This window comes from Saccostrea cucullata, unplaced genomic scaffold, assembly GCF_032062105.1.
Source record: "Saccostrea cucullata isolate Sc308-1 unplaced genomic scaffold, CSIRO_AGI_Scuc_v1 ctg5035, whole genome shotgun sequence".
NCBI classification, from domain to species: domain Eukaryota; kingdom Metazoa; phylum Mollusca; class Bivalvia; order Ostreida; family Ostreidae; genus Saccostrea; species Saccostrea cuccullata.
In genome coordinates, this window is record NW_026936859.1 from 7156 (window position 1) to 21093 (window position 13938).

At 33.1% G+C, this 13938-nt stretch overlaps 1 protein-coding gene across 1 annotated transcript; it reads left to right on the forward strand.

The window, feature by feature from the left end:
• Nucleotides 1-292: 292 nt before the first annotated feature.
• Nucleotides 293-2336, forward strand: LOC134246769 (GLIPR1-like protein 1). Its single transcript, XM_062729129.1, has 5 exons — nt 293-510; nt 1326-1382; nt 1658-1787; nt 1999-2108; nt 2220-2336. The coding sequence occupies exons 1-5, from the start codon at nt 370-372 to the stop codon at nt 2334-2336; spliced, it is 555 nt and encodes a 184-aa protein (XP_062585113.1). The 5' UTR covers nt 293-369.
• Nucleotides 2337-13938: the final 11602 nt, after the last annotated feature.

Consider the following 13938-nt stretch of genomic DNA (forward strand, 5'->3'; position numbering starts at 1 on the left):
TTCAAAATAGAGAAAACATAATTTTTTTTTAAAAAGTATAAAATTGATTTGCTTCTTTGTATAAAAGATTTTATCACACAACTTCATCACGGCAGGAAAAATTAAGAAAAGGATGCACAAGTATACTTTGTATATTAATAAAATGCACTTTTCAATCTGATAAAAAGAAGTAATGATATTGGAAGGGATTGTTCGTTCTGCAAAAATATCCTGTTTCAGCGAAATGTAATCAATTTTTATATCGCAAATTGATTATTATTATCAATCTGTCTCTCTTAAAGAGTCATATATAATATGAAAAAAATATCAATGCAAATTATTTTATCAATCAAAAATCAATTAAGTTGATTTATATATAATGCGTAGCAAATGATCTTGAGACATTTTACACCAAACGTAATACGGTTGAGAAGCAAAATGACACAAGTTTGTTGTTCTATTGTTCTGTTTGCAGTGTCCTGTGGGGTTCTGGTAGCCGCCCTGACGCAGTTTGAACAAGATTTCCTAGATGTAAGTATCGATATAGTAGATATGTATACATGTAACTTCTAACCTTTAACAACTCTTTTATTTATAAAAAAAACCTTCCTTACATCCTTACACAGTATGGAAAACCCAAAATAGATGAAGTTTAATCTCAAATCGTTAACATCATGCTTTGGTTTTAAAAACTAAAAAATTGAAAATTAAATAGCAAAATTTATTCTTTTGTAATATTATCCATGTTATCATACAGGGCATAACACTTGTTTCTTTTTAATAAAATATAAAATATGCAATGCCCCAATGCTATTTATTCAGAAAAAAAGATTTCTCATTAAATATCAGAGAAAAACCTCTTATTTTAAGAGACCTTTCATACATGTAAGAACGAAAATATCTTTCAACACATGGAGATACGTGTACATGTACATCTGTGGAATCTGTTCGTTGGGGACCGATGTTCGTGGATTTCGTGGGTCACCCTTATCCACGAATTTACATCCCCACGAACATTCATTTTGTCATGTTTTATATTGAATCTTCTGTTTATATATCTATATGAGTTACCCACGAAGCTATGTCCCCACGAACCAACAAAATTTTGCTTTCCACGAACATTGACCCCCACGAATTAAAATGATTCCACGGTAGTATATGTATTTCTTTCATTTATTAAAAGAGCGATATCTTTTACGGATAGAGTTAGCTCTTTCACTCGAAGGAATTTTTTCGTTGATTTAGAGAGATTTTTATTCAATTTGAGAGACATATTGAATATCTACTTACGTTCAAATATGTTAACTTTCGTCCTGTTTCGTTCTGTCTTTTTCCTGTATAAAAAGGCCCATAACGCTAAGCGACGGATTGTGGTGCCAACGGCGTCTAACATGAGAGAACTGGTAAGCAACATTTATAAAAACATTTTTCACTTTTTTTTAATATCATGCACATTTTTTCATATCCATATTTCTTATTCACTAGTAAAACAAATTTTTCATTCAAATTCATTTCAAATTGAGACGATGTGTGTTCAAAAAGAAAAAGTAAATTTAAAATTCAACCTTTAAAAAATTATAAATTTGATAAGCCAAAGACCAATTTCAAGGTACCGGTACAGATTTTGTCTCTGTCACACTTCATTTCAAACTATTCAGTGTACATGTACTTTGAATAGAAATGGAGTGCAGAGTTGGCATCGGTGGCTCTGAACTATTCCAGGAAGTGCGTGTATAAACATAATCCAAATAAATATGAGGAGGCTCCAAGTTTTAGAAGAGTGGGAGAAAATTTACGTTATGATACTAGTATGGAATCTTTAAGACTTTTACTTAATCTTTTATTTTGTTTTAAATTTTAAACTAAACAAGAAGGCATTAAAAAAATGCTTACATCTAAATTCATTAATTTCACATTCGAAACTGAATCAAATAAGTCTTATACAATAACATCCATTAAATGAATATGCACATTAATTTTAACAAACATTTAAATAAATGTTGAATATTTATTATGCAGACGAAAACACTCCTTTTGAAGTTGTTACTAGCTGGGATGACGAAAAACATGATTACGACTTCTATGCCAATACGTGTGCACCTAATAAGAAATGCGGGCATTACACTCAGGTAAGATTAAATAGTTCTGAGAAGAAAACAGAGAAAGAAGTTGTGTGGTTTGTTTGTTGTTTTTTTTTTTTAGTTTTAATGGAGTTAGAGAATTTTTTTTGTCCTTTGAAGGTAGCGTGGGCGGAGACAGAATACGTGGGATGTGCTGTAACCTTGTGTACACCTCTGGTGGATAAATCGGACTCTGCCTACTTCTACGTATGCAATTACGGCGAACGGAACCACTGAATATCCCCCCTCCCTCTTTATTTCTTACGAAGACCATTGCCATTAATCAGTGCATGAACAACACTGAGCAAGGCATGTGTGTAGTTTTTTCAATATTGGCTGTTCGATCAGTTCTCATCAAAGACATATTCATTTTAAAAACAAAAGTTAACAAATTTAATTTGACTTTGAATGATTTTTAATAAAGATGTAAATATAAAGAATAACATGCTTTTTTTATTGTTAGTAGGGGAATTTAACGTCGCAGCAATGGCAGAAAAAAATACATATTTTCTCTGCAATAGTTGCACTTAATTTTTGTACTAACATAAAGAAAGCATTTTTTATTTAAATATATCATTCAACCGTTTGTGTAATGTTTTGGTTTATTTATTTTTCTCGATTGTTTTTTTGTTTTTCTCTGGGTATTGTTTTCCTTCCTTAAATTGTTATTTTTGCATTTCTTTGCTTAATTTTTAGTTTTTTAGCTCACCTGAGCTGAAAGCTCAAGTGAGCTTTTCTGATCACCCGGTGTCCGTCGTCCGTCCGTCCGTCCGTCCGTCTGTCTGTCTGTCTGTTTTTCTGTAAACTTTTCACATTTTTGACTTCTTCTTAAGAACCACTGGGCCAATTTTACCCAAACTTGGTACAAAGCATCCTTGGGTGAAGAGGAATTTAAATTGTTAAAATGAAAGGCCAGGTCCTCTCACAAGGGGAGATAATTAAGAAAAGACAAAAATAGGGTGGGTTTATTAAAAAATCTTCTTCTCAAGAACCACTGGGCCAGAAAAGCTGAAACTTATATGGAAGCAACCTGGGGTAGTGTAGATATTAAATTGTTCAAATCATGACCCCCCAGGGGAAGGGCGGGGCCACAATGGGGAATCAAAGTTTTAATGAAATATATAGGAAAAATCTTGGAAAATCTTCTTCTCAAGAACTACTGGAAAGCTGAAACTTATGTGAAAGCATCCTAGGGTAGTGTAGATATTAAATTGTTCAAATCATGACCCCGGGGGAAGGGCGGGGCCACAATGGGGAATAAATTTTACATAGAAATTTAGGAAAAATCTAGAAAATCTCTTTCAAGAACCAGTGGGCAGGAAAACTGAAACTTATGTGGAAGCATCCTTGGGTAGTGTAGATATTAAATTGTTAATATCATGACCCCCGGGGGTAGGGCATGGCTGCAATAGGGAATGCAAATTTTACATAGAAATATATAGAACAAATCTTTAAAAATCTTCTTCTCAAGAACTACTGGGCCAGGAAAGCTGAAACTTTTGTGGAGCATGCTGGGATAGTGTAGATTCTAAATTGTAAAAATCATGACCCCCGGGGGAAGGGTGGGGCCACAATGGGGAATCAAAGTTTTACATAGAAATATATAGGAAAAATCTTGGAAAATCTTCTTCTCAAGAACCACTGGGCCAGAAAAGTTGAAACTTATGTGAAGCATTCTTGGGTAGTGTAGATTTTAAATTGTTCAAATCATGACCCCGGGGAAAGAGCGAGGCCACAATGGGGAATCAAAGTTTTACATAGAAATATATAAGAAAAATCTTCTTCTCAAGAACCACTGGGCCAGAAAAGCTGAAACTTATGTGGAAGCATCCTGGTATAGTGTAGATTCTAAATTAAATCATGACCCCCGGGGGAAGGGTGGGGCCACAATTGGTAATCAAAGTTTTACATAGAAATATATTGGAAAAATTTTTGAAAAACTTTTTTCAAAAACCACCGGGCCAGAAAAGTTGAAACTTATGTGGAAGCATTCTTGGGTAATGTAGATTTTAAATTGTTCAAATCATGACCCCCAGGGGAAGGGTGGAGCCACAATGGGGGGATCAAAGTTTTACATAAAAATATATAGGAAAAATCTTTGAAAACCTTCTTCTCAAGAACCACTGGGCCAGAAAAGCTGAAACTTATTTGCACATGGAAGGATCCTGGGGTAGTTGATTTCAAAATGTCTTAATTATGATCAGTGGGGTAGGCTGGGGATACATAATGTATTACAAGGGGGAAATCTGGTAAAGAACAGATGGTCAAAGCTTCTCAGGTGAGCGATGTGGCCCATTAGCCTCTTGTTTTGTATGTGAGTTTTGGTGTTGTTTTTGAGGTAAAAAACAATATTTGTAATTGCTATGCCTTTTTTATCAACAGGGGGAAACATAATGGAGATCGGCCTTATGTTGCGGGTTCTACTTGTAGCGAATGTCCCTCAGGGTACACCTGTACTAATAAACTATGCCCCCAGTAAATGTGAGTAGTGTAAAACTGATAATCTTATACTTGACTTATGATACAAAAGAATTTTCCATATAATCACGTTTTGCAGTAATATGAACTTTATTATTTGTCTAAAGTTTATTAACTTTGTGTCATTGTTATTTCTTAAAAAATCATGGTTACATAACATTTATATGGTTTATTATTAGTCTGGTCTGCTTATCTTTCAATTAAAAATTTGATTTTTGAAAATTTATCTTTTGTATCACAATTTTTTGCTTTTTTTTTTTTGGGACTCATGGTGGAGGAATAATAGAAGAAATAAAATAAAATTCGATCAAACAATGTTTGTAAAATTTTAGAAAAAAAAACCTTGTCATTTTCATTTTGTAGATACAAGAATAGTACAACAAAAAAAGATGTTTGAATTACTTATTATGTCTTTTACTTAAAACAGAAATGCTAAATTAAACCTTACATTTTTTGACATCACAATCTTTGACCATAAAAAAAATCTTCAATTTTTGCAGACATTGATATGATGACGACATGGATGGCCCTTTAAAGATATGCACCATTTTGCAATCGTAAACTTTACCGTAATCTAATTTGCAAACTCTGAATTTTTGTTATTATACATTCTCTTGAACTCTGGGGATAACATTGATGAGAATGTATAGAACGTACGTCTTTACGTCAAACTTGAGGTAGCCTTCCAATAACCGTAATTTTTCATGCAATACAAATTGCAATTTCTATGCGTATAGTGATTTTGTGCATTTCCTTTTACTATTCGATCAGTCACACAATGTATTTTCAAAGTTTTTTCCCGAAAGTAAAAGAGGAAACTCCATTCTTTTATAATTTCGGATACAATCTCTATAAACCGATAATACTGATTAAAATATAATTAAAAGGATCTTTGTCATACAGTGTCATTGTTATACTAGTACTCTGTTTTCGTTTTCAGAGGACAAATGCTTGAGGTTTCCCATAACAAAAACATAGCAAAATATGGTCTTTACCATTTTACTGATAAGGAATTGTAATACCCATTTTGTTAACGCAGCTCCTCTAAACCCTTGAAACAAATTCAATGAATATAGAGATAAAAAAAAAAAAAAAAATCCCGTAATTAAGTTCAAAATTCAATTGCAACAATACGAATATGGAGCAGATAAATAAGCACAATTAAAAACATCAAAGGTAGGGTTAGGTGCCGGGGGAAGTTGCTTCCATTGATTGTCACACTCGCCATCTGCTCCTTGTCATGATGAACAATCAGAAAAATCGCGGTAACCAGTGCGATGCGTAAATTGCTGTTGCAAAATCATGACTGAGACAAACTTGATATCCTTATTTAATCAATTTATTTGTCATTACCTTGCCCCATTTTAGCAATTGTTTGGGCATAGAGTATTTTTTTGCATATCGTGTTAAACGAGAGACAAACTTCATCCACTGATGATAAGGGTATATTGCTTACTTATACAAGCAAAAAAAGTTGACGCTTGAAAAGATGAAATTATCACGTTCATCACGATAGTTTTGTTGTTAGGTTTTCATTAACGCCCAATTCTTCAGATCAAACACAGGTTGTTCAAAACAGTATCTATGTACAAGCATGATCATACTTATTTGATTATTAATAACATCGAGCAGATTATAAAAAAATGTATTAAGAGTAACCTCCACACGATGGTGGATTTAATTATACATTCATAATTGTATATAGGGATATTTTCGTCCCGTTTAATTTTCGCCCCTTTCCCCCTTGTCACAAGGGGGCAAATTTTAAAAACGGGCGAATTAAAGACCACATCATAAATTCTTATTAAACAGGACTAGAATGGGCAAATTAAAAACGGGGCAAATTTAAGCAAGTGTAAAAGGGCGAAAATAACCCTGTAAACAGTATTTAAATTATATAGTTCATATTAATCAACATGGTTTAAACAAAACCACGACAGACATAAGTAAAGTTTAAAGATACTTATATTTATATTTATGTTATACAGGACAAAATAATAGATATATTTAAGTTTTATTCAAAGCTAAAAGACATGCCCACGGCAACCACAAAAAAATCATTCTTAGTCACATTGGGACACAAAATGTTAATAAACGTCTTTTTTTTTTTTCCTTTTTCCCCTGCCCATGCAACACCCTACTATAAAGGGTAGTATAGTCATCAAAACATATACAAAGATCTAAAAATCTAAAAAATCCCCAACTATTTAGGGTGTAATAACATTATATTATAAACCTAATGATATAGTGATAAGATAATCAAATCTGGGGAAATGTAAACAAACAAACAAACTATACAGGGGTATGATAATGTAAGAAACCAAAACCAAACCCTAACTTTTTTAGCCTAGAACAAACCAAAAAATGTAGTGTGCCCCAACTTAATCTGGGGAAACATTAATACAAAAGTTATCGACTTGCCAATATGTAATGAACAGTGAAAAAATACTATATTTAAATATTTTTGTTAACAATTTGAAGGAATAGAGATTTAGCTCTGCCTGGACGGAGTTTTAAACCAAAGTGGACAAAAGTTTAGTGATGGCAACATTGTAATTTTTTTTCTACAATGTGAATATAAATAATAAACCTACATTAATTCTCACTATTTGTTATGATTTAGTTTAGTAGAAAACTACTACTAAAATGGGATGCTAAGGCAATTAAATATATCTCAAAACAAGATATCATGACATATCTTGGGACAAAAGTACGTAGGTATATGATATTAAAGGCCTATATTAAAGGGGTCCAGTGTAAATAGTACCTTCTCTATTTTATATTCTGTGGGTATAATTTCATAATTAAAACATTAATTATACTTTATTATTTGAATTTTGTGAATGTGAACAAGAAAACTAATTTTAAAGTAGACAATATACAATTATTGCTGGGTTGTTTTTTTTTGGTCAATACAATGGTTAAGCCAATCTGGGAGTACAATATTCACCTTTCCCTTCGGACTCCTTGAATATTGTACTTCGAAAATTAGGTTGCTAAATCATTGTATTGACCAAAAAAAAGCAATAAATGTTTTATTATATCATTCACTGATAAAATGATACAGCTCATTACTTGTTTGTATTTAATTAAGTCCTAGCTAAATACAAGACAGTAGCAGAATTTAAATGTAAATAAATTTTCCAGTCGTATCAATTTGGAATGTTTTGATCTATTTTAGTTGCCATGAAAAAGATATAACGTCAGTCTTTTTTATAGGAAAGATTTGGAAAGGAAGGATTAAATTTAGGGAAAACTGACGCTGAAAAAAATTTTTTAAAAAAATTATTCGGTAAAAGCGTTGGAGGGGGGCCCTGCATCCCCTCTAACCACCCCCACCCGAAAATATATATTCGCTTATGTTTTGTTCACATGAAAAGAGTTAACTGTATCAAATTTTTGGAAATTTTCCCATCTTTTTTTGATCAATGTAGATTAAATAAATCCTTGTATTCACCTGGAACAATACGTGGAGGTAAATTTTTCTGATAAGGGCATAAAGAGGGCAAAAGATTTGTACATACAGGTAGTTTCTTTACCGGCCTTAAAGTACTGATAAACAATTTTGTTATCATGAAAAAAGAAGATAAACGAAAGCTTATGTAAATATCACAAAAACATTTCTTCCTCTTTCAAGCTGGGCCTTCAGTCTTCCTGTTTTGCACAATGGTTATTTTGATATTGATCATTTTCTTTTGTTCTGTTGTCAAGGTAGGGACATTTTTTTTTTAGCTATATGCATTGTTTGATAATAAAGTTTACATTTTACTAAACATTTTTAATACTACATAAAGAATAGAAAGTGATAATGTTAATTATGTTCCCCCAAAAGAAGTTGGGGAACATATTTTTTACTCTGTTTTTATTATTATTATGTTCCCCAAACGGGGTTTTGGGGAAAATATTTTTTTTACTCTGTTAAGGTCTTCAACAAATTCTCTGATTCTGTTGTTTCTTTACCACTGTTATTAAGGTCTTCCGTCTTCACGGAAGACCTTATAGTGATTTACTGTTTCTTCTTTTTTTATTGGTCTTCCGTCTCCAACGGGAAACCTTATTGTTTTCGTTCGGTTTCTTTTTCCCTATTATTATTTTTCTTACCGATTTTGTGCACGCGATTTCTCGGAAACGGCTCTCCCCATTTTTCCCAAAATTTCAGGTCTGATAGATATTTATCTGAACCTTGTCGTAAATTTTCGTCGTTGATGACGTCACTTCCGGTCGTGAGATATGGACGATTTTATGATTTAGAGGGTCGGCTTTCCAGAGATCTCCTCCTAAACGACTGAAGATATCGACTTGAGATTTTCAGTGAAGATAAAAGGAAGGATAGTAGATGTGACATTTTGCATATAGAGCTTTCCAGGTAAAAAGGCTCGACGCTCGCTTGGGCTCAAAAAAAGGCTATACGCATCTCGCAAAAATTGATACGTTTTCTTTTTTATCTTTTTACTGGTTAATATTTTGTTAAGACATATATAATAAACAAGATGTGTTTGTGAAACACCATGCGCTCGGTGGCAACAAAAATTGAAAAAGCTATTTCTACTACTGCTGGTTAGTCAAGGGCACAAGGTCATTGATCTTAGTGTCATTTGAAAGACCTTGATTAGTGGGGTATGCACACCAAATATGAAGTCTCTATCTTTTATGGTTCAAAAGTTATGGTGAAAAGTACGAAAAAGCTATTTTTAGCATATAGGTCACAGTCAAGGTCACCAGTTCATTGACCTTGGTGTCATTTGAAAGAAGTTAATTAGTGGAGAATGCATACCAATTATGAAATCTCTATCTTTCATGGTTCAAAAGTTATGGCGAAGTTTAAAGTTTGCAGACAGAAAAGCTATTTTTAGCATATAGGTCACATTCAAGGTCACAAGGTCATTAATATTGGGGTCATTTGAAAGCACCCAATTAGTGAAGTATGCATACCAAATATGAAGTTTCTACCTTTCATGGTTCAAAAGCTATGGCAAAGGTTAAAGTTTGGGGACAAACAAACAAACAAACAAACAAACAAACAGACAGACAGACAGACAGACAGACAGGACAAAAACAATATACGCCTCGGATCTATCGATCCAGGGCTAAAAATGTGCAATATAGTTAGACCTTTCATTTGATATGAAGGAAATGGGGTTAGCCCCTTTGTTACTTTTAATTTGTTCATTTTTTCCCTCGACACTTCCGTTGTAAACCGGAAGACATGTAATTTAAATACATGTACATGTATAGCGATTTTTTTTTATTTTCTAATGAATGTAATTGATCATTATAGAGATTTAGAGAATGCGTAGCATCTTAATATTTCCAACGGAAGTACGGTTCGTTCAAACCGGAAGTTGTCTAAAAATAGTATTTTCCATCGAAACTTTAGGGATGATTACTGCATGCTTGATGTAGAGTTGTAAGTAGTTTTGAGCACATACGGTCGCACCGGAAGTGAAGAAGTAGAACCGGAAAATTGATTGGAATTGATGATTCCTACATTTTTTTGTATTTCTAAACATATTTAGAAGAATTCTTGTGCCTTTTTTACATTTTTTCTCCTATGAGTGGAATTATCCCAACACGGGTCTTATTCCATCAGATATGGACGGAAGACCTACTCGTTGCTTTGCAACGAGCTTTGCTCTAGTTATTATTATTATTATTTCCGCTTCGTCAATAAGAACGATCGTTTCAGTAGCAGTAAGATTTAAAAATCTTTTTAGAGACATCGTAGAAGATATTGCTGGACTCAGGAACTTCGTCGTCACCAATGGATTCATTCAAATATGATGGTTGTTCGATAACTTCGTGAAATCTGTAATATTTTCATTTTAATCCAGATTTGCAACAAATATTTATAAAATAAATCCAAATGACTTGAATTATTTTTTTTTAAATATTACGGTTTATTCGAAATCTATCGAGATTTGAAAAATCGAACGGCTCTTATTTTACATAAAATAAATTGAATAATATTGATCAATCTTGCAAATGAATGAGCGAAAATTATTGTGTAACGTTTTTGCACTGTAAAAGTGGCATATTAGGGGTATTCAAACTCAAAAAAGTCATACAAATATTTTCTTGAATCAAACTTTTTACTACTTAAGTCCTTACCAATCACAAGTATCTAGATGTGTAAAATAATGAAAGAAAAAGAAAAAAAATAAATGACTTGAATTTTTTAAAAATATTATTAATATTATTAAGGTCTTCCGTTTCTAACGGAAGACCTTCTACTGATTCGTTTGTTTCTTTTCCACTATTATTATTATTTTTTTTTTCTTACCGATTTTGTGCAGGCGATTTCTCGAGAACGCCTCGACAGATCTTTATGAAACTTTCAGCATATGAACTTAGGGTGTTTTTTTTATTTTGCGGTCGTCACTTCCGGTCGCGAGATACGGCCAATTTTCTTTTTTTAAAATGTCATTTTGTCCGGAAGTGTTCTCAAAAACGGTTTGAGACTGAGTCTTGAAACTTTCAGGGATGATAGATTGTGACAGGCTCTCTTGAATTTTGTATAAAGTTTTTGTTGCCGTTTCGTCCGTTGTCCACCGGAAGTAGTTTAAAAATATGCAAAATTTTATTTTTTATTTTTTAAATGTTTCTTATATAGGCAAATAGAGTGTCTCGAGTATTATTATGTCCACCAGAAGTTATTTTTCCAAACCGGAAGTAGTCCAAAAAATGAGCATTTTTCATCAAAATTATCAGGAATGATTCTTTCACACTCAGAGAGGAGTTATAGGTCATTTTTAGTACTTCAGGTCACACCGGAAGTGAATTATAAAGACCGGAAGTTGTTTTATAACCTTATCAAAAATCGAACGGAAGCCTACTCGTTGCTCGCAACGAGATCTCATTAGTTTCTTACTATTATTCTTTTTTCTTCTTATTTCTTCTGGACTTTTTTGTCCCGAGTGTTTCAAACTGTTTACCCAACTTAGCTAAAACCATTTTAGGGTTAAGAGATGTGTTGTGTAGGTGTGCGGAACGAAGGTCATTTTGCGCGCATACGCATGCCGTGCGTGCGCGTGAAATGAGTGAATTGACTGATATACTTAATATAGCTAAAACTTTTACATTTTTGATCAAAAGCAATCTGATTGGCTTAAACTTTAAATGGCTATAACTCCCTTGTTTTTAACCAAACAGTATGGGATTTAGAACATAGACACCATAACGGGCTTTCGGGAAGTATGCCGTCATGCACATGCATGCAATGCGTGCACGTGTGCTTTGCTGTGATTGGCTGAAACAAAAATCGCAAATTTTTTTTTTGATTTTTGACGAAATGCTTTGAAATTTTAAACATAGTCATGCACTAGGATGTCCTACATGCGCATGCACGTACGCTGCAATCTGATTGGCTTAAACTTAACATGGCTATAACTTCCTTGTTTTTCAACCAAACAGGATGGGAATTGAACTAGACAGACATAATGAAATCCTACAAGATGATTTGGTCGTCATGCACATTCATGCACGTGTGCTCCGCTCTGATTGACTGAAACAAAAATCGCAATATCTTTTCTGTTTTTGAAGAAAAGCTACGAAATTTAAAACACTGGCATACTTTTGGATGTCCTACAATATGATAAATAACAATTTAAAATTAAATTGGCGTAACTTTTTACATTTTTGATGAAATGCTTTGAAACTCATAAAATAAAGATATGTTAGTAGCATAGACAAATGACATGGTCAAAATTCAAGATCTCACGCGCATACACGTGCACTTTGCTTATTTGGGTGAAAATGAAGTCTCTATATCTTTCTTGTTATTTAAAAACCCTTGAAATTTTGAACATAGCCATACATTAGGATATCCTACAACATGATATATAGCAATTATCATGAAAACACGTGCATGCATGTGTGCTGCAATCTGATTGGCTTAAACTTTAATTAGCTATAACTCCCTTGATTTTCAACCAGACAGGATGGGATTTGGAACATAGATAGATAGATATAATGGACCTCTACAAGAAGGTATGGTCACCATGCACATGCATACACGTGCTTAAACAGCTATAACTCCCTTGGTTTTCATCCAAACGGGGTGGGATTTGAATATAGATAGATGTAATGGACTTCTACAATAAGTATAGTCACCATGCTCATGTATGCACGTGCGTGCCCGTGAAAGGGGTAAAATAAAAAATAGACTTGAATGGGCGTATTTTTTTAAAACTTTTGGATTAAATACTTTAATATTTAGTATATTAAAATATATACATTCTGTAGACAATGTGATATGGTATTACGCACATGCATTCACACGCGCACATGTGCAATGCTAAAATTTGAATGAACTTGGTACACTTCTGTGTAAACGTTTTAAATTCAAATCAAGTTGTTTTTTTAATGAACCTACGGGGATATGGGACCAAAAAGGGAATTGGGGAGCTTTGGGGAAAAACTGTAACGGTCCCCACAATTGCACTAGTTGTAGCTTTTTTTAATAGATAGGAATGAATTAATATGTAATATTATTTTTACAGGGCGTTGGGACGCGTTTTTATTGGGGTGTTTGGGGATGAAGCTTATTTGGTAAAAATCTATAAGTTGATTTTTTGTTCATGAAGAAAAAATTTTTAACTACATGAAATTTTTCCAGTAAAGTTCCCAGATTCGACATAACAAGGTTTTTTTGGAGAAACATGGCCATGTTTAATAAAACAATTTTATGCTAAATACTGATTCAATCGAAGGGAAATTTTTTTTCTACGGAGGCTGTGAAAATTAGTGGGGGGGCTTTTTTTTGCAAAATTTAGTTTTTCACTTTTTCAATACGTGGATGTTCAATTGATCCAGATTGTACCCTTCCGGGGAATTTTTAAAAGGAAGTGGGTTTAAGCCAAAAAAAAGATAAGTTATGGATTTTGGGGAAGCATCTTTCCTTTTTTTTAATTGTATAATTTTTCGCTAGTGTCTCTATGTCTACAAAAATCATATATACCTAAATTGAATTGTAGATTTAATGTTTTCGTCCATTTTTTTGTTATACCTTTAAAAATTGTTCCTTTACAAAAAAAACCGTACGAAAAAGGCTAAAATTTTTAATATTTTGCTGAGCAAGCATAAAAAAAAAAAAATATTTAAACGCTGGATGAGATGTCATAGAATGGGCGGAGCTTAATCTCATTTTCAATCGCTGGTGTTTATTAAAATACAAAACCCAGGTAACATCACTGACGACAGTACAAAAAAATCATACGGAAAGGTATAACAAAACATTTATTGACTACGTTCTCGGGCAAAATGCGTTTTGTTAACTCTAAACAAACATGTCAACGGCCCAGGCAGACGGTTTGGTTCTTGGTCCACAAAACGCATGTTAACGTTGCTCTCGAACTCAGTCATT

Excerpts from the sequence above, each read along its gene's own strand:
- LOC134246769 (XM_062729129.1), top strand. The coding sequence starts at position 370 with ATGATCTTGAGACATTTTACACCAAACGTAATACGGTTGAGAAGCAAA. Across the intron at positions 1,383-1,657 it reads CGTCTAACATGAGAGAACTG|AAATGGAGTGCAGAGTTGGC; the intron begins GTAAGCAACATT and ends TACTTTGAATAG. Across the intron at positions 2,109-2,219 it reads AATGCGGGCATTACACTCAG|GTAGCGTGGGCGGAGACAGA; the intron begins GTAAGATTAAAT and ends TGTCCTTTGAAG.